Source organism: Apteryx rowi, unplaced genomic scaffold (genome assembly GCF_003343035.1).
Source record: "Apteryx rowi isolate R43461 unplaced genomic scaffold, aptRow1 scaffold_77, whole genome shotgun sequence".
In the NCBI taxonomy this organism is placed as follows: Eukaryota; Metazoa; Chordata; class Aves; order Apterygiformes; family Apterygidae; genus Apteryx; species Apteryx rowi.
Genome location: NW_020451060.1, coordinates 151,055 through 178,008, shown reverse-complemented (window position 1 = coordinate 178,008; position 26,954 = coordinate 151,055). Strand labels below are relative to the sequence as shown.

Genomic DNA, 26,954 nt, shown 5'->3' with positions numbered 1-26,954 from the left:
GTTATTTTGATCCAGGCAGGAGCCCGTATCGGCCGGCCGCGGTTCGGCTTCGGCCTTAACGCCGTTGTGACGTCGGCGCAGCGGCGCGCGCGCGCGCGTTCGGTGCCCACGGCGCAGCCAACCAGCGGGCGAGGTAAATAAACAAACCTGCGAGGAGGCAGCGCGCGCCACAGCGCCCCCCCCCGTCGCCGCCGGCTGCGGCGGCGCGAGTTCGGCTCCGGCCGTTCGCCCGCCCGGCGCCCCGCCGACCGTTATAACCGCCCGCCCGGGGCAGCGGCCGGCCCGCCGCCCCCCGCCCGCGCCGCCCGAGTGAGTGTCCCGCGGGCCCCGGGGCCGCCCGTCCGCCGCCTCCCCTCTCCTCCGCGTTGCCCCTTCCGCGGCGGTGGCCGGCCGGTGCCAGGCGGGGGACGGGGCTCCGCGCCGCCCTGCCCTGCCCTGCCCTGCCCTGTCCGCGGGGTGGGGAGCGGGCGGCCGCGGTCCTGTCAGGACGGGGAAGGGGGTTTCCCCCGGAGCCGGGAGCCGCGGCCCCGAGCGGAGCGGGCCGGGCCGGGCCGGGCCGGGCCGGGCCGGGGGGCGGCAGGTGCCTCCGGGCGACGGGGGGGCGGCGGCGCTGTGCGGTCAGCCGGCGGCCGGGGCGGGTGCTGCCTGTGGTCAGTGCGGCAGGCAGTGCTCGGGCCGCATTTAAAGCTCCTCGCAGCTAGCTCTCTCCGCTTGCTCGCTGGAGCGCAGCTGGAGCGCCCGGGAGAAATTCTGGCACTCTGTCTTAACTTTCCCTTTCTTAATTTAACTTTCTTGCGTCTTCTCTTACACTGTCTTTGCTTCTAAGCGTCTGCAAAGAGTCACCGTTCTCTTAATCTTTAGGAAGGCAATATATGTCTTGGGCTTTGTGTCAGCGTGTGTATACTAAGGCAGACTCTTACCTTGTGCTTGATGTTCTATTTTGTGTTGTTGTTTCTGTTGGATTTTAGAATGCAGGAGCCTTTTCCCAAAAGTAATTTTCTGACCATTTTTATCTTCCATGGCATAAAAGGGTCTTACTGCTTCTCTTTGTGTGTGTTAGAGAGAGGGTGTTAATTCAAAGAACTCAGCTACAGTAAAAATATTGATTGTGATTAGAACCGAAGATTTCACCAAGGTGTAGTGTTTACTGACTGCTGTTGTATTCAGTTACTTGAAATTACTAATATGTATTGTTTTCCAAGACCACTGATATTCTTCTGTCACATTAGTGAACTTTCAAAGTTTGTTAGGTAAAAGTTCCAAACTTTAAAACTCAACTAATTTTCTTCAACCTTTCTTTTTTGTGGGGGGAGGGGGAAGGAGTGCAAGAGAGGCTAAAGTGTCAGTGAGTATCCCATGAGCAAACTTATTAAAGTTTGTTAAAGATTTGTCTGGTTTCTTTAAATCCTGGATCAAAATGTAAAAGCGTAAAATTGTTTTTGAGGAAGAACATTTTTTAAAGTACAGCAATGACTTATTCCCTATTCAAATTGTATGACATCTTTACTTGTTTTTTTTCCTGCCATATGTGCCAGTGGTGCATCTCCTCTTAAGTGGTTTTCTTATTCAGGCTTTTCTTCTTCTTTTTCTTCTTCTTCTCTCTTTATAGTAACCATCTTGACTCTATTTAAGTAGTTTTAAGGATTTGGCTTGGTTTAATGCAGCCGTATGGCCTTTGATCAAATGACATAAAATAAAGACAATTTAAAGGGAGAAAGCTGGTCAAACAGTCTGAGAATTGAAACTTCCTGTAAATGCACTGATGAGGAAAGGTAGATTGCATTTGCTGTGGTAGATGTACAAATAGACAAAGATCAATGTGTCATGTGCAGAAACTGCTAGAGTTGATCAGGGTTAATAGAGAAGGGGGCTGTTCCTTTTTTGTGTTTTTTTTTGTTTTGTTTTTAAGCCTATTGTGTATGTTAGTGTTATTTCAGGTGTACGAATAAGTATTGAAATAAGTCATAATATCAAGTGCTCACTAAGTGTGTATAGTGAGCATACATTATCATTAGTTCTTGAAACAAGTAAATTTTATATAGGAAATAGTTTTAGTATGACCATATCCTATTTTCCAAGTTTTTGAGAATCTGCATTTCTGTTAGCAACATGTTTGAAGGTGGAAGTGGAAATGGCTTATATTTTGGGCCTGTCTGCATGTTCCCCTTGAAAAAGTAAAGCAGCACGTGTAGAGCCAACCAATTAGTCCACAGATCCTTAAAAGTGTACTACTAACATTAGACTAGAGGTTCCTAGTGCTGTACAGTCCACTTCTTTGTGCTATTTGAACATTTGCCTAACAGTTAAATGCCAACTCATGCACATGTGCAAAGCTCAGCACAGACTGGGAAGCTACAAACAAAATAGGTTTGTGAATATGTATTAACTTCTTAGTGTACATATTGGGTGGTTTACAGAACAGCTTTTAAAACTTCATTATTTCAAAAGCTGTATCACCTGCAGCATGAGGGTTCATGTACATAACTGATACAAAATCAAGTTACCATAACACCATATAAGTATGTTACTTCTATTACTATAATCTTTGTTACATCATGTCTAAAATTAGATTGAAGCTCTTCAGGGCATTGACCTATCTTATGTTTCTGAAATATACCTAGTACACTTTAGGGAACTGAAGTTAAAAAGATACATTATTATTTCAGTCATGTCACAGTTTAACTTTTTAAATATGTCTACTTGTTTGCCAAGAACTTAAAGCAGAGTAAGCACTTTGCTGTGCATACAAATCACTGTGTCAGTCATGCTAAAGTAATAGATAAAAATGTATCATAAATGGAACTAACTTGGAATAAGGTATTGTTTTAAAATTTGAAAATAATCTATTTAAGGTTTAAGATTTGAAGATAATTTATTTATGCAGTGATTTGACATGATTAACAGAAGATTGTGACCTATAAACTAGTAAAGCACTAAAAATTTCCTACTTGCAATCCAAGATAACAAATGCTTTTATCATTGCCTTGAAATTATATGGCAAATGATGCTGATGATATATGAATTTGAATAATATTTACTTTTGGTTTATGGAACTGTTCACAGACCTTATAATTTAAAATGGACTGTGCAGATAGTTTAACTAATAGTCTGCTAGTGATCTGCAAAGCAGAAAGTTTTGAAACTAGATCATAAATTGGTGCCACCTGTGTATCAATGCCGTAATGATGTTGCAGTTTTAAAGTCCATTCTTCAATGATGTTTTCCTTAACATAGAAATGCAGGGTAGTTACTTTCATGATATATTAGAAAAACTCTTCTTGGAAGATTACAAGTAGTACTAATGCTCAACAGAAATAGGAACAACTTCAAATATTGATTTCTCTTTTCTTTGAGGTATTAATGAGCTGTTTAAGTGTCACAAGCATGTTTTGTTTCTTTTTATGCCTCTTACAGTTTTTTTTTCACTGTACTCTCTATAATAAGGAGAGGAAGTGTTGTATTTAAATAGGTAGGCTTTGGCCAACAGACCATTATCAACTCACAGAATTTCTCAGACTGCCAAACTTTTACTTGAAAGTATGACAGCTGAAATGATTTTTCAGATCATAGTTTGATCTGCAGAATTACAAAATCCCTTCTGCTATTTGAACGCATCTTCCTTCCCACCACACCCTCACCCCCCTGTTTGTGATCAAAAAGCCTCTTCAAACACAGCTTGAATATCTTCAGCTCAAGAATGCCAACACTTTAATTTTCTAAGACTGTTCATATCTATAACAATAAAGAAGAAAATTATTTTTAATTCCCTATTTAAGGAAAAAGATCATGTAAAAGGACTAGGAAGCATCTTTCCTCAGCTGAAAACTTTGAGTTGTCAGTCCATTGGTTTCCCAGAGGAAAATTTCAAATTTTGGATCTGAAATATTAGAGAGGTACTTAGTAAAGTCTGTCAGAATTGTAGGTGTGGTATTAAAATGTGAACCTTGGCATGGTGATAAGCCTCCCTGAAACATCGGATCCACTTTTAAGTGTTGCAGAAATGAAATAATTAGATCCTGCTGTAATATGAACATTTGTTTTGAAATGTGCTACAATAACAATATTAACAGTTCTTTTAGACTTAACTGAAAACATTTATAATCTTATGTATTTTTAATTTCATCTACAAGATCGTCATTATCTCTTTTTAATTCTGTATAAACATAATTCAGGAATAAAGTATTCTGTAAATTAATTTCATGTTGCCACTATAGTATTTCAGTGAATCATAAAAACAGTGTTTTGTGGATGATAATTGTTTGATATGCTTGTCAGCTGGACAGTTAATTGCAAGACGGCCACAGTATGACAGCAAAGGTATACCTATTGCATTTTTATTGTGAGAAGGAGGGAGGGAAAGAGGGAGAGGAAGGAGGGAGACGAAGAGAGAGAGGGAGATTTGCAGCCATATTTCATAGTCATGTAGCTCTCCAGCTACAATGGCTAAGTCCAATCTTCTTCCATCTTTATCAGTTATTCTACAATGAGTAATAATTGTATCTTGACAATGTTTTCTTTTGCAGTATATTTTCAAAGGACGTAAATGCTATCACTACAGCTTATAAAGAGGAAATACTACTTTTTGCCCATACAATTTGAAAATATTTGACACCATTAACAGCTGTGAATCTAATAAAGACGGTGTTGTTCTGCTTTTAGCTGTATGTATGGAGAACAAAATATATCACAGTTAGTGCACAGAGCACTGAAAATTCCAAGCATTTGACTAGCAGAGTCATACTGGAGTGCGCTAACTTTTTTCTTATGCCAAATGCACTAGAGAGTGTACAAATTTTCAGTCTTATGACTGGTGTAGTGCCAAAAGCAACATCCAGTATTGTAAGTTCTTGTTATAGTATAACTGAGCACTTGCCTCTGCCGTTTCCTCCCTCCTCTCTGTGAAGAAGTATCTTTAACTTGTTTTCTGAGTTTCAGGTTTCAATTTACTGTGTGTTCTGGAGTAGTAATAGTACATTTCTGCCAGCAGTAACTAAGCTCCTAGGCAGGCTAACTGTAGAGTTCTTGCATATTAAATGTATTAAAAAAATAAAACCCAAACTTACCTTGCTTTCTCATCATTTAGAGAGAATAACAAGTACTTGTGATGTTCGAGGTGTTATTGACTTGTTTTTTCTAGATTCATGGCTGTGGCATGATCACAGAGTCTGAGTATCAGCATCGGGTGTATTCACACTTTGATGCAAAATTTGTTTTATACTTAAGAGACTTCATATGATCAGCTTTATTTTCTTTTTTGGAAAGAAATATAGTCAGGTATCTTCTATATGGCAAGAATACTGTTTGCAATAACCTTTTCTCTTCTGTAAACTTGAATAGAGCAGTATTAGTTTACTTGCTGGTTCTCTTTCATCTCTGCAAGGTGAAATGTAATATTCCTTTTTAATAATTCTTTTGGATAATGGTCACTGTAACAGTACTGTTTTCTGTCTATATATCTGAGTATCTTTAGAGCACCTACAGGCTTGTCCTTGAGAAAGTCTGGAATTGAGTGCTTAAAAAAAATATATATATTTTTTTGAAACTTTGGTAGATTCTCATGTTCTTCTGTAACAGTAAGTAACAAGCAACATTTTCATAGACCATTCAAGAAGACATTCACCTCATTGTGCTTACAGTTATCAGACTGTAAATATTCCTTTCTAACAGCAGTTTCAAAAAATTTTTGTTACTTAAATATACCTCTTCACCATAATAGATCAGCATAGCTAGACTTCTGTTTTTTATGAGATTTATATTCAGATGAAATGTCATCACTTTCAGTCCTGTCTCCTAATTAATTAAACTCTGGATGGAAAAATTGCAATTTAACAAATGTTCCTGTGCCAAAGATTTTGCTTTTATCCTAGGTAAATGGTTCTGATTTTGGAACTGTGTCATGGGGATATATGTATTGCTTATAGCTACAGGGGGCAACTGAAAGTACAATAGATGTATCCCTAGTCCTCCCCATGCCCTTTAAACACACCCTCTGTGTTTTGTCCTAAGAATAGGTGCTTAGTGTTCAAGAAAAGTACCAGCCAGAACACAGGGCTCACTTTCCTGTGGAGAAAACTGCTTGTTGAACAAAATGATTTTATTTGTAAAAGAATAAATAAGGCTACTTACCCCAAACTGGACTTCTTTCTCATGATCCTGCCTCTGCATAATATCTACTTGCTTGCTTTCTCAAACCATATGCTTGTCAGGCTCCAAGGACTGCATCTGAAATGGTTTTGGAGCACTATTCAATATACTCTTTTTCCCTCTCTCCAGAACACAGAAACCAGTTTGGTCAAACAATGTTTTCATTCTTATTTCTGTGTTACTTTTTCAGGAAACCTAATCATTAAAAAGAAGCCATCTCAGTAGAATTTCAGACTTGCAATGGCATCTGCTGTAATCAGTTCAGTTCCTACCACTGCATCGCGTTTTGCTTTGCTACAACTAGACAGTGATACTGATTCAGAGCCTGGAAAGGGCAGAAGCAGCCAACGTGCTGGTAAATCTCAAGCTTCAGGAGGGAGATCTTCTACAAATGAGAAGAAGCGAGAGAAAAGGAGAAAAAAGAAAGAACAGCAGCAGAGTGAAGCTAATGAGGTAAAGAGACAGTATTTTCAGTAGTGGGTAAGATTGTTATCCATTAAATAGTTAATATGAGGGGGATGCTGTTCTTTTTCTATCTTTCTAATTGCAGAGACATTTCAAATTTTCCATAGTTTTATTAAAAGTTCATTATGTAAATGTAGGGTACTTCCTACTATATAATTTGATAATCTTAGTGAGAATAACCTGCTAGTTTTTACTCTTTATTACCTGACATCAATCCCTGAATAGTTAATTACTGATGAAGGAAATGATCTCACTAAAAAGTGATTGCTGGGGAGCAACTTGTTTTCAGAATTTTGTAGGTAATCAGTTTTTAGTTGCCTGCTTGAAAGCCAGCATGTTGAAATTCAAAGGTGGTTTGAAGTTTTTTTTTCTTCTTCTTTTTAGCAGCTAACTAGACCTACCTACTCTGTCTGAAGAGCTTTAAAAACTGGTTACCTGTTTTACTTCTCAGTCTTATCCATCAGTCCAGCTCCTGAATTGATTAGATCCACACTTTTTTTTTCCTTTTCTTTTCTGAATTTGGGGGGATGGCCATGGTGTTTTTCTGGCATTTGGGTTCTTAAGCCTAAGGTTAAATGGAAATTAAGAAGTGAGACTGCAAGAGTTGTTTCAAAATTATGGGCAGATGAACTATAAGCTACTCTGTCTTTCACAACTGCTGTCTGAGAACTCCTCTGCCTGAAACTATACAGATCTTACTGTCTAATTGACTGTGTTTAAAAAAAAAAAATCTTTTTAGTGTGTCATAAAATTAAAATCTTTATGGAATGTTAGTAGTTGCAGTAATGCTAGGTAAAGTGTGTGTGTTGCTTTAAAAAAAAAAAAAAAAAAACTTTGATGCTGTTCTTTTGATACTAAAGTTTAAGCTCTTATTGAGCATTCCCTGACTTTTGTGCCTGCCTGTGCAACTCCAGTACCATCAAAACTTCTGTGTGTATGCCTATGCATTGCATATACTTACATTCATTTGCATGGAAATGATATTTAATCCTGTGATAGCCAAGACACAAACTAGGGCTGATTAATTATCTTCACTCCAGCATCTACTATGTCTTTCTTTGCTAGACTCCATTGAAATAGTAAATGAGAATGATTTGTACCAGTGTTCCTGCCAACACTGTAAACTGAAGAAGGGAGCTGAGGGTGTAGTGCTGGTGCCAGTGGTGCTGGTAAAGAGGGAAGAGGCAGTACGTCAAGGGAGTGTTTGGAGGGAAAAGAAAACAATTCATCTGCACTATTACCTAATTTTAAGTAATTTTAACTTAGGATGAGCTGCCATTTTAAGAAGTGATTGTGACACTTTGTAAACACATGTTAAGGATAATATTGCCGCTGCTGTACTTGCTTTCACTTCTGAAGCATTTGATAATAGTTTTTCTTCCCTCCAGTAGCCCTTATGTTAAAGAAATTCCTGACTCTAAGCTGATACTAGATTGCGTGGGTCTCTCTATTTTCATTTAGTGTTAGGACTAGAATGTCAGTTAATGTTTAAGCTTGAGCAGTGAATATCTTTTATTCTGAGCTGCAAAATTTGAAGGTTACTTGTTCACTATTAACTTTTATAATTATGTAAGGTATTCTAAAGATGACACCATTGTATCCCTGTGGTGCAGCAGTTAGAGTAATTTTTATTGCAGGTTTGTAGTTCTTAAAATGTGACTGACTTTGGATTGTTGACAAACTTTAAGGATTGTTTATGTTGGGTTTTTTTTTGTTTGCTTTTTAACCTGATCCTCTAGTTTCTCTGATCATCCATGCCAGATCTGCGTACCATGTTCTTATTTGGCATTATATTTAATTTAGGTCAGGTGTGAACACATGATTGCGTTTCTGCAAAGGGAACTTAATACAATTTATATGAATGTTTTATGCTGTATGCTATCTGAAGGAAGATGGATAGTACCTGGTCCAGCATGAAAACTATAGGACACAGTTACCTCTTCAGATTTGTTCTAAGTATTTTCAGCTGGCAAAATACATGTACTATTTCATTGCTTTATGTTATGTGGCTGCAGAGTTTTTGATTCAGGGTTAGGATCCAAAAGAAATTTTACCTTCTGGTGCATACCATATCTGATTAAACAAAAACTTTGCCTAAACTACAGAATAAGGTAAAGTCCACTTATGTGTATTTGCATGTGTCTGAATGTTAGTCCATTAAAACTGTTACTGTATGTTCCTTAATATTCTGGTTAATATTAAAAATACCTTATTTTGTTTCTCAGCTCAGAAATCTTGCTTTTAAAAAGATTCCTCAGAAATCCTCCCATGGAGGCTGTCTATCTCAGGATGAACGAACATTGCACAGCACAATGCAGAAGGACTCTCAGGAAGAAAATTGGCAAGAGTGGAGACAAAAAGACGAGCAGGTACAGCTTACTGTATTATCTTTGTTTGACTTTCCTGAAATATGTTACTTTATAATGTTAAGTCCTGGAAGTAGAGAGATATGGCTGGAAAGAAACAAAATACTGTCACGTGGAAGGAAACATTTCAGTGGAAATTTGGGTTACCTCTTCTGTCAAGTCTGCTGAAAGGTTGTTCGGTATATCGGTAGCTTAGAGCCAGTACATGTTGCTGCTTGCATATCTCATAACTGGGGTGTGAAATTTGGAGTATGGTAGGAGGCATTCAGATGATTTGGAGAAAAGGTGAAAATATTGCTGTGGGAGAATATTGAAGGGTTGTAGTGGGAGAGAAGCTGAGAATCTTTTGGTGGAGCGATGTATGGATAAACAGTACAGATCCATAGTAAACCAGGCTTTGTAAGTTCTATTAGGAATGCAATAACTAGTTCCTTTCTAGATAATCAAGATCGTGTCAACTTTGAATGCTGACCATTGTTTCAGAGATTAGGGTAGCCCTATCTTTCAGTGTGAGAACCTCTGTTTTTCTTCTTGGAACCTATTTTTGGTAATGATATCACTGTTAGAGTTCATTAACACTTAAAGAATAAAGCAGACTGCCTGTGCCTATATGAAAGCTAATATCCTGTTTTTACTGTGTGCCTGCTTGCCAAAGCTACCACAAACAAATTGCACAAAGAAATACACTTAATCCAAAACAGTAAAATAGTTTTTGCCTTGACCTGATGCAATAGTTCATATTGTTGCTATTATGTCAGTTAGGAAGAATACTTGCAGTTGGAACTAACCATTTTCCTTCCTGACTGTATCAAAAAGGAACACTTAAAACACTGTATTACTGAAGACTGTATAGTGGTTTTCTTGTATGATGGTGTATATGAATGTTTTGGATTGTTTGCAGTACTTTGGCTACTTTGGAAAGAAAGGATGGGTATGGACGAATAATTTGTTTTAGCGCATTTACTGGGTAGTGCGTAAAGAAATGTTTCACTACACTTTTTTTCAGGTTCCTTTTGAATGAATCTGCTATACAGATTTGTGTGTTTTCTTTTTTTATATAACTGATTCATGCAGAATTCACTATGGGTAATACAGTTTTGGTTATTCTGGTACACTTGAAGGTGCCTTTCAAAGTGTTTAACTTTCTGCAGGCTTTTTCATGTGATACCAACTAGATTTGGAAAATGTTGCCTGCAGTTACTGAACTTCATATGCTGGCAGCTACCAGAATGCTGTTTTCTTTCACAGAGAGATTTTTCAACATGTGTCTCATCATGAAAAGTTGTATTGAACTGCTTCCTGTTTAATTAAGAAGAAATACAGAAATCCATATTGACAGATGATTAACATTTGGATGCTGGCCTTGACTGTTGATTGTTGCTAATGCTTTGGTATATGTGCCTCCTGGAACGGAGTAGAGTCAAGTTCTCAACTCTCTAGGTAGACTTCTGGATTGTTGTCCTAGCAGTGGAGTACTGACCTAGTAATCCTCTTGAAAATTTCCAGAGCTAATTAGCTTGAGATTTATTTTTAAGGTACAGGTTTGCTTTGTTCAGTAGTTACAGTTTTTGTATTCCGCATGCTGTAAAGCAGTCGTTTCAGATAAACAGAGTTTTACAGTCTAACTATTGGGTGGTGAAATGATCAGACAAAGCAAACTCAGTTATGAAACAGTTGATGCTTGCTCATTTATATCTTGCTGACATAGAGGCTACACTCCTGTTAAAGTTGCCTTGGGATTCTTTTGTTGTAAAAATAACTTTAGAACAATATCATAGCTGTAACCTATGATAGTTATAGTCTTGAAGACATTTTCTATCCCTTTTTATGAGGAGAAAGGAATAGCCAAATGCTATCATGACTCTTGAGACTGGAGCACAGACTGTTTTGTAGCACAGCTATGCTTTAAACAGCTTTCTGCAGTCACAGTGGACTGAGCATAAAGAATGGAGTTACAGTATGGATTGTAAACATTCTCCCAACAAGTTCTGTGTTGACTTTTATTTTACTAGAATAAAAGTTTAGTGAAATAGTTGACATTGGCATGATCACTGTTAGGCTGCAGTGTTCATATTTCATAAACACAAAGTAATTAAACTCTTTGAGTTATTGGTATGACTTCTATGCTTTAGGCTTTGAGGCAACCATAGGGGCTACTAAGTGAAGTTTTTTTGGTTCATAAATGACTTTGTTTAAAAACATTGTTTTTTAGACCTCAGAGTGCCTAGAAGTCCTGCAAACTGCTTTAAACTTTTTTAACTTTACCCAGAAACTTAAAAAAAAAAAAAAAAAAAGTGAATATTGGAATCTGGGCAGAAAAAATATTGCTACTTGTATATCATTATCTTAGAACAGCAATCAAAATTTTTGCCATAGTTCAAAGTACATCCCATGGAGTACATGTCTCTAAGATATTCTCAGTACAATAGATATAATCAGAAGCTTTTCTTTTTAAACTTTTACTTTATTTCACCATTAGTCATTGTTGCTGATGTATTGCAGCACTGGCAGTCATTGAATTGGCTTTGTTTTCCTTACATGAGGAAAAAGGACCCTAGAGTGAAAATGGTGAGGAATTTAGCTTAATTACAACCTATTCATTTTTAGGCTAATACAGAGACTGATTAAAATCCTGGGAGTCTTCACTGATTTTCCTCATACCCTCCACCTCCCTGACAATACAATAAGGAATTCATGATACTGAAGTAAACATTAGAAAATAAAAGCCAGTGTCACACAAGGAACCATGAACCTTCAATATTTGCAGCTATGCTTTGTTATATCTATTTAATATTGTAATCAACAGTTTTAGAAATAACTTGATTTTTTTTTTTTTCAGAATCTTGTTGCCCAAATTGTGTCATAGTAGTTTAATTTCAGGAAGTGCATTAAATGTTACTTTTTTGAAGTAACAAGTTACAACATTTGTGCATCACTTGTGTGAAATTATATTCTTAAAAACCACAACTAATAAGTAATAATTTCAAGAATCTGTTGATAACTATGATTTAAAGAATTGTGATGTTAAGGTAAATTTGATTACAGATGCAAAGTACCAGTGTTGGATACTAATACTCCCTATATAGTAATGGGTAAAGAAAAAAATTTGCCAAAAAGGCAAATCTGCTGAGTACTAATCTGTCTAGTCAATCTGAGCATAGGGACTCAGAATTGGTATGTTACTGAGTGCTGCAGATTGTGTTCCTGTGGTGGAAAAAACCTGACTTGTTCAAAACATCATCCATTCTATTGCCTCCTCTAAGCAAGCCAAGAGGAGAAGGGCATGGGATGGAGGCATGTCTAGCTTCTATGTAGTTTAGCTGTTTAAACAACTTGACATCAAATCTGGGATATTCATCCTCAGCTTGAAATGCTCCAAGCTCTTCTCCTCTCCTTCCTGTGAGTGTGCCAAGAGCATCAAACTGTAGGGTGATTTTTATCTGCTCCATTCTGTCCCTCTAAAGCTGTGTTATTCTTATTGAGGGATTTGCATTGTACACCTACGCATGTCAGTACTACCCTACTCAAGTCAAGTGTCACTAGCCATTTAGCAATGAGGTCCTGTGCCTTTCACCTCATTGAATCTTGAATTTTGTGGGAGAATGAAGCTTCACATGGAGGGTTTTAGAGCTTTTATCCCTAGTTGCTTATGTACAGGCTTATTACATTGCTACCACTTTTTTAGAAATATAAATTTTATAGAGTCTGTGTATAGCTTTTTAAGACCAAGCTATTGTATTAAAGGCGGATACAGAGGAAAAAAGGAAGGAGGCAATGAGAGCCAGTGCTTATGTTGATGTGAAATGCATTAAAGGAGAAATCATTTAAATAACCTTAAATCTCACCATAGTGCCATTCTGTTAAAAATAAGAGGTAGTAATTATAACTTAGAAGAGGTAAGATATCCTATGAAGATGAAGAGTGTTGGAAGCTTATGAACAGTCTGAGCTGTGTTAGGGGAAAGATGGGGACCAGCTGCAAACCTGGTTCAGCAGATTTAAGCATTCAGAACCTCCAAAAATGGCTTTATTCCACATCTAAGAATGTGGGGTTTTTTTGTTTTGTTTTAATAAAGGCTTACTTGTCTCTGAGTACTGTGATTTGGTCAAGGTTGTGTCAAATGTTGATCAGTACTTTTAATTGCGTCTTGCTGTCCCTGTTTTTTAATCAAGTCATGCTGACTGGCCTGTGAGATAAAAAGCATCTTTTATCTGAATTGGAGAAACTGATCTGTGGGAGGGTTCAGACTACAGCTTATGCATGCTTATCTGAGAGAAGAGATGTGGGTTTGAATTCTTCAGATTTGGGAGGTATGAAATCCTAGTCTCTCACTTCCTGGTTCAATAATACAGTATTGATGCTGAAGAGGTATATTTCTACTGGCATATCATAAGGCAGGGTGATATTTAACACATGAGAAACAGTGACTCTCTGCTCCCACAAAATTTGGCTCTACAAAGAGGATCTCCCAGTTCATGCAGAGTTCCTGTTGGCATATTTACCTTCCAAATTTATAAAGAGGAGTACTGTCTGGCACTTTACTTTTAAAGGATTGCCAATATCTGTCTTAACTGTGGAGCTATTATATAATTAAGGTCGATAATACCACTCTTCCTTCAGCAATGCTTTTAAGAGAGAATCACTGTAACAGCTTTGTGCATGGATCTCAACTTGTTACAGAGTATCAGGCGTGCTCTGAGTTTGTCTTTTGGGTTTGCACCCCCCAGCCCCATCCAGCCACCCAACCCCCAAGTATGTAAGCAAAGGAACCTGTGGTTCCTAGGTTCTGGACAGGTTTAAGTGACAGTGAGCCTGTAGGTGTCTATCTGAGACAGTTATGCAGAGAAGCAGAACTGAATGTGCTTGGAAAACCTGGTGGGGATGCCTGGCTTTAAGAGCACTGGGGGTTAAGCAGCTCAGTGGAGAACTTTAGAAGTAGCCACCTTAGTTCTTCATAGAGTCTGCTTCAGATCCCCAGTCCTGTCCTGCGTTGAATGACTGCTAGATAAATAAATTATAGTAAGGTTATTATTGTATTGGAGATCTTGGAATGCCTTTTCTTTGTGAAATTGTTTAATTTTCATAACAGTATTGTGGTTGTACTACTTCTTAATAATTATTTGGGATCTTGTGTGCTAAGTTCTTTGCAACACATAAAGACAAAAATCTTAAGTTCTTCTTCCATGTAAGCTTACTGTGTTTGTGTGTGTTTTTTTTTAAAAGTAATCTTTTGCTTTTTCCATCTCCATTCTCCCCTTTTTTCATTGTGTTTATATTGAGCTTTTCAATGCAGTTGACATGTCTTAATTTTTGATAGATAAGTATCATGGTCAGATTGGATTCAACAGTTGATACTAAACTTGAGTCACAAACTGCTCAAGGCTAGAAAAAATAGCACCTGAAGCCTACAAGAAATCTTGTCACAGCTTGTGTTGAGAGAATAGTATTTTACTGTGTTTAAAATAACAGGTCAAAAAGAGATGACTGGTTCTCTCTGTCTTTATCTCTGTGTCTCTCTCTTCCCCTCACCCCTTCTCAAAAAGAAAAAAAGAAAAACACACCACCAAAACAAAGCCTGGGGCCGTTCTTTGGTTTTCCTTTATGCAAGACTGATCATATGAATTATTGAATAAATAATTACAAACAATGTCTATGCTTTTAGACCACATAATAAGTCATTTTTATGCATATGGAAGGCATATGAAGACTTATAAGTTTTTCAGAGCATAGTTCCTATAGACAGAAAAGCTAGTGTATGTCACTCAGCCCAGCTGGATCAAAGTACTCTAAGGTCAGTTAAGCTATTTATTTGATTTAACAACTATTGTAGTTTATTCTGAAATGAATAACAGGGACTTCATTGAATTTCAGTTTGAAATTCAAAGAACAAGAAAGCGATGGTGAAAGTAACTTTTTTTTCTAGTTAATATTTCAGTTATGGACATGAAACAGAACTATGATGATGAATAACACTTCCATTTGGCAGCACATCACACTGAGGACTGTAGTGGTAGTTAGAAGGGTAGTTCTCAAAGGCTTAGAGTTTTGCATTCAAAACAACTTCACCTTGGTTTACTTACTGTATTCAGTAGCATAGGTCATTACCAATTTATATGTTTACCTTATGCACTATCTACTTCTTCAGTATCTCAACTTCAGCATTTACCTCCAGTAAATCCTTTCTTTCGGCCCCATTGAACTGTTGCTGATAGTGGTATTCTCACATTCAATACTTCAATCTTTTACTGAGTAGAAGCTGGTCTTGCCCACACTTTTCTATCTTCTTGTAACACAAAAGTCAGGTATCCTGTCCTTTGTTCATGTCATATTGTTCCTAGTTCTTTTGCTTCTTAATAGCTCATACTTAGAAAGTTTCAGTTTTCCGTTCTGTCTCTCAAGAAAACTCGCATACTTCTTTCTCTCTCAGAAATGGAAGGGAAAACACCATTCAGACTTCCTCTCTGGCAGGGGTGGTCTTAGTTGCTTAGTTTAATCTTTCCTGTGCAATAGGAGAGCTCTTTGGCTTCTTAGTGATCCTTTTACAATGACACTTCTCATACTTTTAACATCCTTGTGTCTTTATATTATGAAACATGAAAAAACAAAATTAAAAATGATTTTTAAAAGATCTCATTTTAAACAAATTTTGAAAATGGTAACTGTATTGACATTAAGGTGAGCACAACTTACTGTACAGTTACATGACAGTTTTCTGAAGCAAAGTATTTTATTACTTATGGTACAAATAGGTATATTAATTGCTAATGTCATATGTCACATCATATCAAGCTTTCGGACAACTATAGTGATACGTATATTGAAAATGAAATTTTAATGTGGTTTTAGTGATTTGGTTGCCTTTTTTTAACAACCTTGTCACAAGGAATATGTTAATTTTCTTCAGCTGACATCTGAAATGTTTGAAGCAGATCTTGAAAAAGCACTGCTGCTAAGCAAACTGGAATATGAAGAGCACAAAAAGGTATTTGTGGGATTCATCCTGGTGTAAAAGCTGTACAAGTGTAAGGCTTGAATTTAAAAATGAATCACCTGGCAAAAGTAATATTACTTCTGTGTAAATTGTTTGCTTACTGTTCAAATGCTTAAGAGTTCAGAGAAATATTAGATTTGAAAGAAACCATATATAATAATATTGTACTTTAAAATAAGCGCGTAAAGGTGGAAAATTAGTGTAACCTTTTCAATCTTCTGACATGCAAAGACACTGAAATTTTGAAAGTACAACAAGGGATTCTGTCTGTACTTCTGTAGAAGAAATCCAGCACACTTGGGGAGGCACGGAATCAAACCACTGACTTTTCTTTAGGCCTTTAAGTGTTAATTATGTTTGAATCTTTCTCATTTTCACTAATGCTTTTTCTGTTTTGTTACATATTTTAGTTTTAATAACCTGTCTACATTTTGTCTCAGTCTCAGGATGCTATTTTCTGGGTACTTTTTAGCAACTAATTCTCCAGTGTTCCCTAAAATGTTTTGAAAAGTATGCTCAGATGAACTGTGAACTTCTAACAGGAATTTTTTTATTTGCAGTAAGTCAGGAACCTATGAGATATGTTATGAAAGTATATAAACCTGATGTAATTATGCATCATAAAGAAGCAAAAATTACATGTGCACTTTTGGGAAAATATTTTTGTGCAATACTTCAGTTTGAGGGAATACCATAATTCTTAAAAATCAATGTTAAATTTTTGACTTCTATATTTAAAGTTATTTTTAAAAGTGAAGGCTGTCTTCAGGCATAGTAAAACAGCATCTTTTCTAGATTTTTTTGAGAGTAAGCTTCCTGGAACAATTTAAAGTATATAGTGTCTATTTTAAATATACAGTATGCATGAGTATAGATAAACAATTTTACTTTTACAGAAAGACTAGCATTCCATTTCCCCTTCCCATCTTAGCCAAAATAATCTTCAGAAAAAGTTTATTACATAGAAGGCAATGAATCTAGGACATATTAATAATTTGCTGAGAATGTTAATGCAGATGGGAGGAGTAGAACTCAGGTTAAAATAGATACCATGTACCAGCCTGTATGATTTCAGTAGGAGATAAGGTTGACTAGCAGAGCATTGTTGCGCAGTAATAGCTGTCTGACTCCTAGTGAATAATGAGTAAGCATATTTTTAAGAGTAAAATGAAGATACAGTAGAACTGCTTTTTTAAAGGAAGTGTTAACCTGCATTGTATAGCACTCACRTTTGCGTGTTCGACTACATTTATATTCTCAGACTATCAATTTTTGAATAAAACTTTATGTGGATGGTAGGGGGTGTTAGACTGATAATTCGTTGGCTATTTAGTAAAGAGCAATACTCTACTTCAGAGAACAAAGCTGATGCTTAGTTGCCGATAGATGCCTTATGCTCTTTTTAAAGCACTCGGAAGCCTGCAAATTACTGTTTAGGCTAAAAACTCCTTATCACTGTTTTTTGTTTGTTTGTTTGTTTTTTCCTTTATAAAGCTTTAGGAAAAAATATTTGGGGTATTGAAGAAAGTTATACCAGTGGGACTTTATTTTTCCAGGAATATGAAAACATTGAAAATACTTCACCTCAGTCAAAGTCTGTGAATAAGAAAGAGAAAAGAAAGAGCCAGCAAGGAAAAGACAAACCTCTCACTGTGTCTCTGAAAGATTTTCAGTCAGACAGTACTATAGGTATGCCTTATCATACTAATATATCTGCTTGTGAGCTATTCTACTTGGAATTCTGATAATGTGTACATTAACAGCAAAACACCCTCTAGGTTGGAACTCAACGTTTTTTTTCTGTTAACACTGTCTTTAAACACTGAATGAGTTGGAATTAATGTGTCCTATCAAGTCTAAGAGCTAAAAGTTCATTTTATAATAATGGACTAGTTAGGTTAGCAGAAAAAGGGAAGAGGTTAAGGTAAGCATACAGTTTCATGCATTTTGGGAGGGCACGCTCAAATACTCTTAATGTGTCTTTTTTCTTTTTCTGTGTTTTTTGGGGGTTGCACTAGGCCTGTGCTTCTCAGACAACTGAGTTTCTTTGTTCCTTGTGTATTGGCAAGGCACCGTTTGCCTTTCTTCATGGTGCTGGCCCTTTATTAGAAAGGGTAAATGTTGAGAAAAATTCTTACACTCTCTTTCATCTGTACCTATAAAGCAGAGATTCTGAATTTTAGTGAAGAAATTAAGATAGAACCTGGAAAAGGAAGAAAGCAGTTCATTTGGTAACATTCTTTTTTAAGGATGTTTTTATCTAAATGTTACAGTATTTATTAAACACATTCTTTCCAGTGAATTTAAATAGAGAAAAACGGAATGAAAACACAGTTGTTAGTATCTTGAGAGGCAACTAGAAGGCATTCAGGTATACAGTCAATGTGTTATAAAACCCTAAGTAGAATTAAAAAACAAACAAAAAAACCCCCAAGGATGTTGCCTTCCACTTTAACTGAAGTAAATGCTTATGGAATCCTCCTTTTGATTTTATTAGTTTGAAAGATCTGTGAAAGGCTGCAAATTCAGGGATTGACCTAAAACCTAGTTTATAATTCTTTTCTTCTAATGCTTTAGTCTTTTTTTTTTTTTTAATGTTATTTTGAGGTGAGAGTTAATGCTGGAAAAACTACTGAAGAATGCAGTAGATCTCTCACCACTTTTCAAAATGCCATGCTTTAATGGCCAGCTGTACAAGATTTGAGTAACTTACTGTTGGTATCTTTTTTTTTTTTCCCTCTTTTCTTTTCAGATCACCTTGCTAAAAAACATGAGGTAAGCCTTATTTTTTTAATTATTATTATTAAACTGGTTAGAATAACTCTGTTTAAAAGGTAGTTATTTCAGCAAAAGATATGGTCACTTTTGTAGCAACCATCAAATATGTATTCCAAAACTGAGTGATCTGTGTTTGGAAAATTTGTGTGGACAGTTGTAGACTTACTAGAGTTGTATGTCTGCAGTTCTGCTATCTGAGAATTTAGGAAAGGGTTTCTTGGAGCTAGCTTTTGCTTTTTTTGCTTTCAAATAGTCTTTAACTTTGCAACTTGCAGATTTAAAAGCATGTTAACAATACAATTTTAGTACAAAAAAGAGAAGCAAAATAGGTAAGAAAATACTAATGGTACTATATTGTGGGTACGGTCCAGTAATACTAAAACTCCTAGAGGAAAGAATTGTTAACAGCAAAATAAAACAAAAAACCGTGGGCATGGTACAAGCATTAAATTCTAATTCAATGCTTCTGTGTAATCAAATTGTCAGTTAAATGTTAACTGTTAACTGATTTCTAGACTTTTCAATTGGGATCAGATATTCTCTAGGTAGAAATCACAGTATTCTCAGGATGTACAACATAAAACAGTATCTGGACTTTGTGCTTTTCCATAACAACCTATTTTTAAGCATGTTGTCTTTTAGCTGAATATTGATTTACATGTAAAGGGAGTTATAGTAAGTTATAATGCTTATTTTTGACAGGAACTGAGTTCTGCACGGTCTTTGTTACATAATGGAGGATTTTTCAATAGGCTGGAAGATGATGTTCACAAAATACTTAAAAGAGAAAAAAGGAGAGACCAGCTCACCGACTACAATGGAATGGATAACTGTACATCTCATGAACACAACCAGGTATGTACAATTGCAGTCACTGAAGTGAAGAAGTTTGCCTAATGAAACTTCTTTAATGATTAGAAGAGAGCACCTGATTAGAAGAAAGCACAAATCAAAAGAATGATAATCATTAAAGAGCATTCTAAAAACTGTTTGTATTCTTTTATACCTGAAGAGAGATTTAAGTTTCTTTGATTTGTTTTTAACAGGAAACACTTGTGATTGAAATATTTTTTCGCTGCACAAAACATAGCAATACTTATTACTGCCTCTCTTATTCATCTCTTTTGTATCTGTGCATCTAAGTTCACATATACATATTTAATTTCAATCAAATTTTTTTATAATGAACAGGAATAAGTTTTCTTTCCGAAGAATAGAATTCACATGACTGAGTTATTAAGAAATGATGTTTGCTTGTTTATAGGAGGGTATTTTGAAAGATGGAAAAACAGAACGACTAAAGCTTGAACTTGAAAAGAAAGATACAGAAATTCAGCAACTGAAAAATATAATAACTCAGTGGGAGGTATGTAGCTGATAATACCTTCAAGTAGTGAAGATGAAGTCCACTATATGAAGTGCTTAAAGAGAGCAGTGCATACTTTGTCAGATTTAAGGGGAGTCCTTGAAAGCTGCAGCATAACAGTAATGGTGTCCTGTATTCTGTTATATCTTTTATTACATGCAAACAAAGTTGGAAATGACATTCCAGGAAATGACACCAGGAAAAAATACTTGCTTGTTAATAAGTATCATAGTATTGCTATATACTAGACTAGTTAGGGAAGATGTCTTCAGTTGCCTCCCTGTTTTCAGTCCTTGTTAGCATTGTCTAGATAGTATCTAGAGCAACCAGGGTAAAATTTCCATGACGGACTAAGGTTTATAAAGAAAATGTAATGAAGCACCATGGGATTACTTTAATTGATTTCATTAGGGTATTTATTCCTTGTTTAAGGTAGTCCAAGCAGTTTGACTGACTGGAAGTTTTCTGATACTTTAAATAAGGATTTTTGCTTGTAGTAGTGAAGACATGAACTTTGTTAACAGCTGCATTCACTATGTACTAGAGTTGGACTCCTCAAATTCAATTTTTCTGAAGTATAAAACCATTCATGTTTGTCACTGTTAGCACTTGATTGCACTTGGCAGAATAAATGCAGCGCATAAGGATATTGGTGAGATGAGGGGTGACCATATAGCTGTTTCACTTTATAAACTTGTTTAGAGAGCCTAATATAGTTTTAAGTGGCCATCAAAGGCTGTGCTTAAATATGAGTTAAAGTATTACATACTGCCTCTATTAAAATGCCCTCTGTATATTGTTCTAGTTCCTCTAAATATTAGCATTTATTGGTTGTGGCAGTGATGCAGTGCTGTACAATGTTTTGGTATGCTAGAGTTGAAAAATTCCTCTCTTAAAGATTGTTTTTTTTTTCAAGGGGGGGAAGGAGGTGTTGTATGTGTGCACAGTTTCATGACATACAGAAACTGGGTATTCCACTGAGCTATACTATAGCCTTTTCCTGTTTACAGTGGATTGGAGAGTACAATAACTTCTTAACTTTCCGCATGGATTAAGGTCAAATTATTGTCAAGGACTGGGTGATAGTGTAAGTGGAAAGCAGTAGCTGCTTTATTACAAAAAATAGTTCTCCCAATCTGAACCTCTTTCAAGAGCCAAGAAGAGCAAACTACACATAAAGAGACCTGTGAAAGGAAAAATAAGTATCGAGTTAAGACACATGGCTGGAATCGGCATTGGTGGCCAATTAAGGAAAAGGCTGCCCTATGAAGAAAGTATGTAGTCATCAGATAGGTTGGAAAAACTGGCAAAAATAGGTTTCTGAGTAGAAGACTGTAAGAGTTGAAAGAAAGAAACTGTTATTTCAATAACCGTGACTCATTAAAAAAATCTGTAGAGCTGTAGGGGACTTGTCCTAGTTGCCAAGTAACATGACAAACCATTTATACTAACACAGTATCTAGAAAGCGCATTATAATTGTTGTGCTGTATGAATATTTTGCCAGGGGATAAACTGTAAAAATGCTTGATGCAAATAGGCCTATATACTTCAGGCAGACCTGAGTGGTGGTTCTTGCACTGTCAATGCAATGACGTATCTTTTTATTTTAACTTGCTGTAAGCCTTGTTGTGCTTGCCTTAATTTCTGTACTCTTAGTTGATTAACCCATTTCTTCTGTGGTACATTCATTACATTGGCTGTGATTTAATTAAGACATAGACAACAGATTCTCTGCAGAGATCATAATTTTCAACTCTGAAACGTTTTAGTCCTATTTGCCTTATAGAATATTTCTTTTATAGGGCATATATGTAATAATTCAATCTCTTTAACACTAGGCAAAGTATAAGGAAGTAAAAGCAAGAAATGCACAACTTTTGAAGATGCTACAAGAAGGTGAAAGTAAGTAGAGTTTTAACAGGCAGACTTGAAAGTTCTTTTAAAGAGATGGAAAGCACTTTCAAAGCAGCTTTTTAAAAAATAAGTTGATACAGTAACAACTACAAGGAACTAGGAAGTTATTCATTTGCAGTGACTCCAGTGAAATACAGAATGTAGATCACAAAGTACTGCATTCCTGATATTATATAATGAAAGAATCTGTTGAATTTTAATAGTCTTTGAAATTTAAGCTGTTCAGTTATGCTTTAGGTACAGTGAATCTTTGAATTAGACTTTCTTTTGCCAGTGACTTGATCTGTTCTGGACTGATCTTACTGTACTCCCTGTTTAGACCCGGAAGCAAGGTGTTTCATCTCTTTGCAAGCTGTGCTTTGAACTGTTGGAAACATCATCTTACACCTAAGCAAACATTTTGCCAGACAATGAATAGGGCCAACTAAGCTAACACTGAGAATTTTGTATATGTAACTGCAATAATTTTCTTCTGTTGTAACACGATTTGTAGTTGTTATAATTCAGAGCTTGGTGTCAAAGACTGAATATATAAGTAAACTTCCTGGCATCTTTATACTTGCATGTCGTTATGCTTTAATAATCCTGATCTTGCATGATGAAGTGGGGTCTATAATACCAGGCAAACTAAATGTGTTATAGATTTGCTTTTGCTGTTCAATTTCTTAATTTAGCTCCTAAATGTAGCTTCTTATTTGGGCTCAAATTCTGAGCTAGAAAAGAGCTGAATGTTTTTGTTGAAATATATTTACAAGCAAGTTACAGCTAAGCCAGTTCAAATGTTCATAATGTGATTGAGCACTGCAAGTTTTTACTTGTTGGAACTTCAGGTCAGTGTCTGAAACAAGATGAAATAGTCGCATCTCAAAAGGGAAGTGGTGAAGTTCTTGCTTGATTTCCCCCCCCCCCGTATTGGTGGAATAGTACTGTACCATAAAATAGTAATTTTGTGGTTTTACCAGATCTCATCTTCTGCAGACTTCAAGGTATTTTGCATTCTGGGGAGAATATTGTTTATGGCAGAACTGAGCGTTGAAAAAGCTCAATTTGTGTATACTGAGAATTTAAAGTTATCCACAGATGTTTTGTAGACCCTAAATAAATACACAGTTCACATACATCCCTATTTTAAATATTTAATACCAGTATAAGTCTCCATAGGTATGGCTGAATTCATACGTGAAGCTTACAGTCCCAAAATCTTGACTGATGGCCAAGATACAGTTTTCTAATGGACTTTGTTCATAGTGTTTGTCTCTGAAATCCATGCTGCCTACAGGATTAAGTGTGCGGAAACTGGTACAAGGTTGGAGTTTAATCTTCAGAACTTTTAAAGCTGCTACTAATGGCACTGGTAACTAATGACTGTTTTTAGTTAACATTCATTCTCTCAGTGAAGGCAGACTTGGTTAGAAATAACAAAATAGTGAGTGCAATGTCACAGTACTGTTGCAGGCAAAGACCTGTAAATCTAGAAAAATTCTCACACTTGGTCTCTTTCTTTCTCCAGTGAAAGACAAAGCAGAAATACTTCTACAGGTTGATGAATCCCAAAGTATCAAAAATGAATTGACCTTACAGGTAAGCAAGGATTTCTTAATGTAAAATGCCATGGGTATTTCAAAGATAAATTTTATTGGGGTAATTGGGGGATGGGGGAGTGGAGAAAGATAAAAACAAAGCTTGCTTGAAGCAAAATATGTTAAATTTCATCCTTACCCAGGCACTGTATGTGTCAGAGGACATGTATTACAGAAACTTCCAGCATGATACACTTAGAGCTATTTCTGGAAAGACAGCAGACTTCAGCATGCCTGAAAGGATCTTGTCCTCAACATCCCCTTAAGAATATCATCGTCTGCCTCTTTGCTAACCCAAAATGAGGAAGCTCAGAAAGATACTGCAGAAGAAAATGCTTCTTTACCTTTTCTTGCTTTCTAAAGTTTGAAAAATGGTGGTTTACCAATGTAATTGAGCTACAAATTATTTATGGATGACTGTTAGCAAGCCAATGTAGTAGAAAGCGTGTAGCATTTTTAAGCTTAGTTTTGGTTTGTAGTGACTGTTCTCTAAGATCTAAAATTGCACAAACCTCTTAGTGTAGAACACTATTAATTTGTGAGAGTGATGTAATCGAGCTCATCCACATTGCCTAACATTACATCAGTTAAGTGCTGTATGACAGGAACAGTACTGTATGTACGCAGAGGCTAAAACCTGAAAGAGTTTCTGACTCCGTAGCTTTCATATAACATTATAGAGGTAAACCAGTAAATGTTTCTGGGGAAATAAGTCATTATGGAGTATGTTACTCACACTTTCAGTTTGTGCACAATCGTAGTAACCTTTCTTGAACCCAGCATGTATTACCTGTTTGTCTAACACAATACTAACAGAACTATTTTGACTTGGTAAACTTGTAGATGTAGAGCATATTTTGTAAATTCTATCCATCTATCTATCTATCTATATTTTTTTTTTCAGGTAACTACACTTCATGCTGCATTAGAACAAGAACGATCCAAAGTGAAATTATTGCAAGCAGAATTAACAAAATATCAGGTATTCTTATTTTCTCTAGATGTAAGTTTGCCTGTTCTTGGTGTAGCTGAAACTATCTCAAAGTAGCATGCTCTCAACTGACCTGTTAGCTCTGTTTTTTCAGGTTAAAAAAATATCTTTAGCGGTTTACATTTCAGGCAAAAACAGCAGTAAAACTAAAGCACAGTTTTGGCCAGTAGAACTTTGCCACCTGTTTTGTACTTTAGAACTTCTTGGTATGCTGGTAAATAATCAGCATGTTCTACAGCTTTCATGTTCTGTGTGTAACTAAACTAACAGTAGACTTTATAGGTCTTCTTTTGCCACACATTCTTTCCTGGGTTCTATGTCTTAGTTCTGTTTGCAGCCAAATCTTTGTAGGAGATTTAGAGCAAATGCTGTTGAAATGTGAGTGATAAGATCAGTGTCTTGTTGATTGTGCATGTGTTGTTTGGTTCAATTTGGCCACTAATGCAGTTCATGTTAGTGAATTTCAGTTAACTTTCATGTAAGTAGTATGCTGTTAAAATTCTGTTTTTAAAGAGTGCAGTGATTCAGTCCCCAGAGAATAAGAATTAGTACTTTTGTGTGGTTTATTTGACACATTTTCATATTTTTCTTTAACCTATGCAAAATGTCATGGCAAAAAGGAGAGCCCATAGTTTATAATGGAAACTTCTCAGGTAGCCCTGTAGTCTTTGGCAAGTAATCTTGTTTCAAGTTGTAATATGTTGTGTTGGAATACTATAACTTCATGAAAACTGACTTATTAAGCCATAATTATTCTTTCTGAAGCAACAAATCTTTTCTGATTACATGAAATTTCTTGGCTAGTATTGCATGGTGTGTGTTCATTGCATGGTGTTCTGTACTTAATCTCCTCTCTTTTTCGCTTGTCACTTAACACAATGAAGCAAGTTCCTCCTTCAAATTGTTTTGCAGCAGTTCCCAAATACATGTACTTGGTCAGTCTCTTATAGACAAGCTGAGTGCTTATATCAATAATTAAAACTAAAGTAAATCTATTTTTACTGTCAAATTCAGTCATTCACACCATTGTTCAGACTTTCACCTTCAGTCTTTCTGCTCTTTTTTCCATGCCATCTCTGCTTTTGCTAATGTTTATTTTTCTCATAAAGAGATGATTTTAATTAGAAAAATAATTTAATTATTTTGTGATTAATTATAATAAATGAACAGAAAAACAGAAGAAGGATTTACAAAAAAACCTTGGTCTTTGTTTTAATTACACTTTGTAATTACTGCAAAATCATTCCTTCTGCTAATTATTTATTTATTTATTTATTTTTGTATTAGCCTTACAGGGATCATTGTTTCTGCTTTTATTATTCTCTCCTATAATCTTCCAAGACTGCTCTGGTTAACCCTTCTTGTACTACCACTTTTTTCTGGTGTTGTCTTCAATAACATTAGACCTACCTTCTTTATTGGAATACTGCTTTGAAACATTAAGAAGCCTTTCAAAAAACGAAACCAAATATGTGTAGGTTAAAAACAAACAAAAAAGCAATAAACCAGTGTTTTTATCCCCAAATGTATCATCTCAGTTCTGTATCCTGTTGTCACTTACATGTTGATATTTGGTGTTCAGATGGGTTTGTGTACCATATAGATATATACTTGTATAATTTAACATAAGAAAAAATCAGGAGTTGTTTAAAGTGCATTCAAGTTGTTAATTCACACTATTTTAGTATGGAAAATAACTGCAGATATAAAACATCTTGTCTAGCATAATAACTAAAAATTTGTTTTAATTCTCTCTTACAGGGTGGTAAAAAAGGGAAAAGGAACTCGGAATCTGACCAGTGCAGGTGATCTCCTCTGCTACCAGATTCAAAGCAAAAAATATCAAATCTTTCTTCAGGGTTTTGCAAAAATTTATATATTTGTTGTCCAACTGCTCAACTATACAGTTTTTTGAAGAGAAATTAATGATAACTAGTTTGACTAACATTCTGAATAATTGATTTGTTGCACTTTCTCCTAAAGAAAAATGAGAAAACTAGTATTTCAGCAGAGCTAAAACTTTAATTGTAATGCCATAACTAGTTTTTCATCATTCAATAAAACTTACTCTTCCATTTAGATGTCTGAATTCTTGCTTTCTTATAATTTCTTAATTAAGAAGACCTTATTTAATGACTATCAGGATACAAATGCATCAGCATGCAAATGGTGAAAGCCTCACCAAACCAAAACAAAAAATGAGGCAGCTTATGCAAAGCCATTTCCTTGGGGCTGAGTTGGAATCTGTAGTTAATGTTAACAGTCATTCTTTCCTTTCCCTGCATAGGACATCTGAATCCTTTTATCTCCATTGTGTGTATATATGTGAGTTTCTGCATGAAGATACACAAGGTAGCA

General features: G+C 36.0%; 1 protein-coding gene across 3 annotated transcripts; it reads left to right on the top strand.

Annotated features, from left to right (window-relative positions):
- Positions 1 to 249: 249 nt before the first annotated feature.
- Positions 250 to 26,677, top strand: GKAP1 (G kinase anchoring protein 1). 3 transcript variants are annotated; one of them, XM_026088471.1, is made up of 12 exons: positions 294 to 310; positions 6,336 to 6,597; positions 8,835 to 8,978; positions 15,880 to 15,957; positions 17,523 to 17,655; positions 18,719 to 18,741; positions 19,447 to 19,599; positions 20,009 to 20,110; positions 21,950 to 22,013; positions 23,536 to 23,606; positions 24,510 to 24,587; positions 26,358 to 26,677. In XM_026088471.1, exons 2-12 carry the CDS (start codon positions 6,385 to 6,387, stop codon positions 26,403 to 26,405), a joined length of 1,107 nt encoding a protein of 368 aa, XP_025944256.1. In that variant the 5' UTR covers positions 294 to 310; positions 6,336 to 6,384; the 3' UTR covers positions 26,406 to 26,677. The 3 variants fall into 3 exon arrangements, with proteins under 3 accessions (XP_025944257.1, XP_025944258.1, XP_025944256.1); XM_026088472.1 differs by lacking the exon at positions 15,880 to 15,957 and having other exon boundaries at positions 250 to 309; positions 6,335 to 6,597; XM_026088473.1 differs by lacking the exon at positions 20,009 to 20,110 and having other exon boundaries at positions 252 to 309; positions 6,335 to 6,597.
- The last annotated feature ends 277 nt before the right edge of the window (positions 26,678 to 26,954 follow it).

Coding starts and splice junctions, on each gene's coding strand:
- GKAP1 (XM_026088471.1), top strand. CDS start 6,385: ATGGCATCTGCTGTAATCAGTTCAGTTCCTACCACTGCATCGCGTTTT. Junction 6,598..8,834: donor AGCAGAGTGAAGCTAATGAG/GTAAAGAGACAG, acceptor TTTGTTTCTCAG/CTCAGAAATCTTGCTTTTAA. Junction 15,958..17,522: donor AATATGAAGAGCACAAAAAG/GTATTTGTGGGA, acceptor TTATTTTTCCAG/GAATATGAAAACATTGAAAA.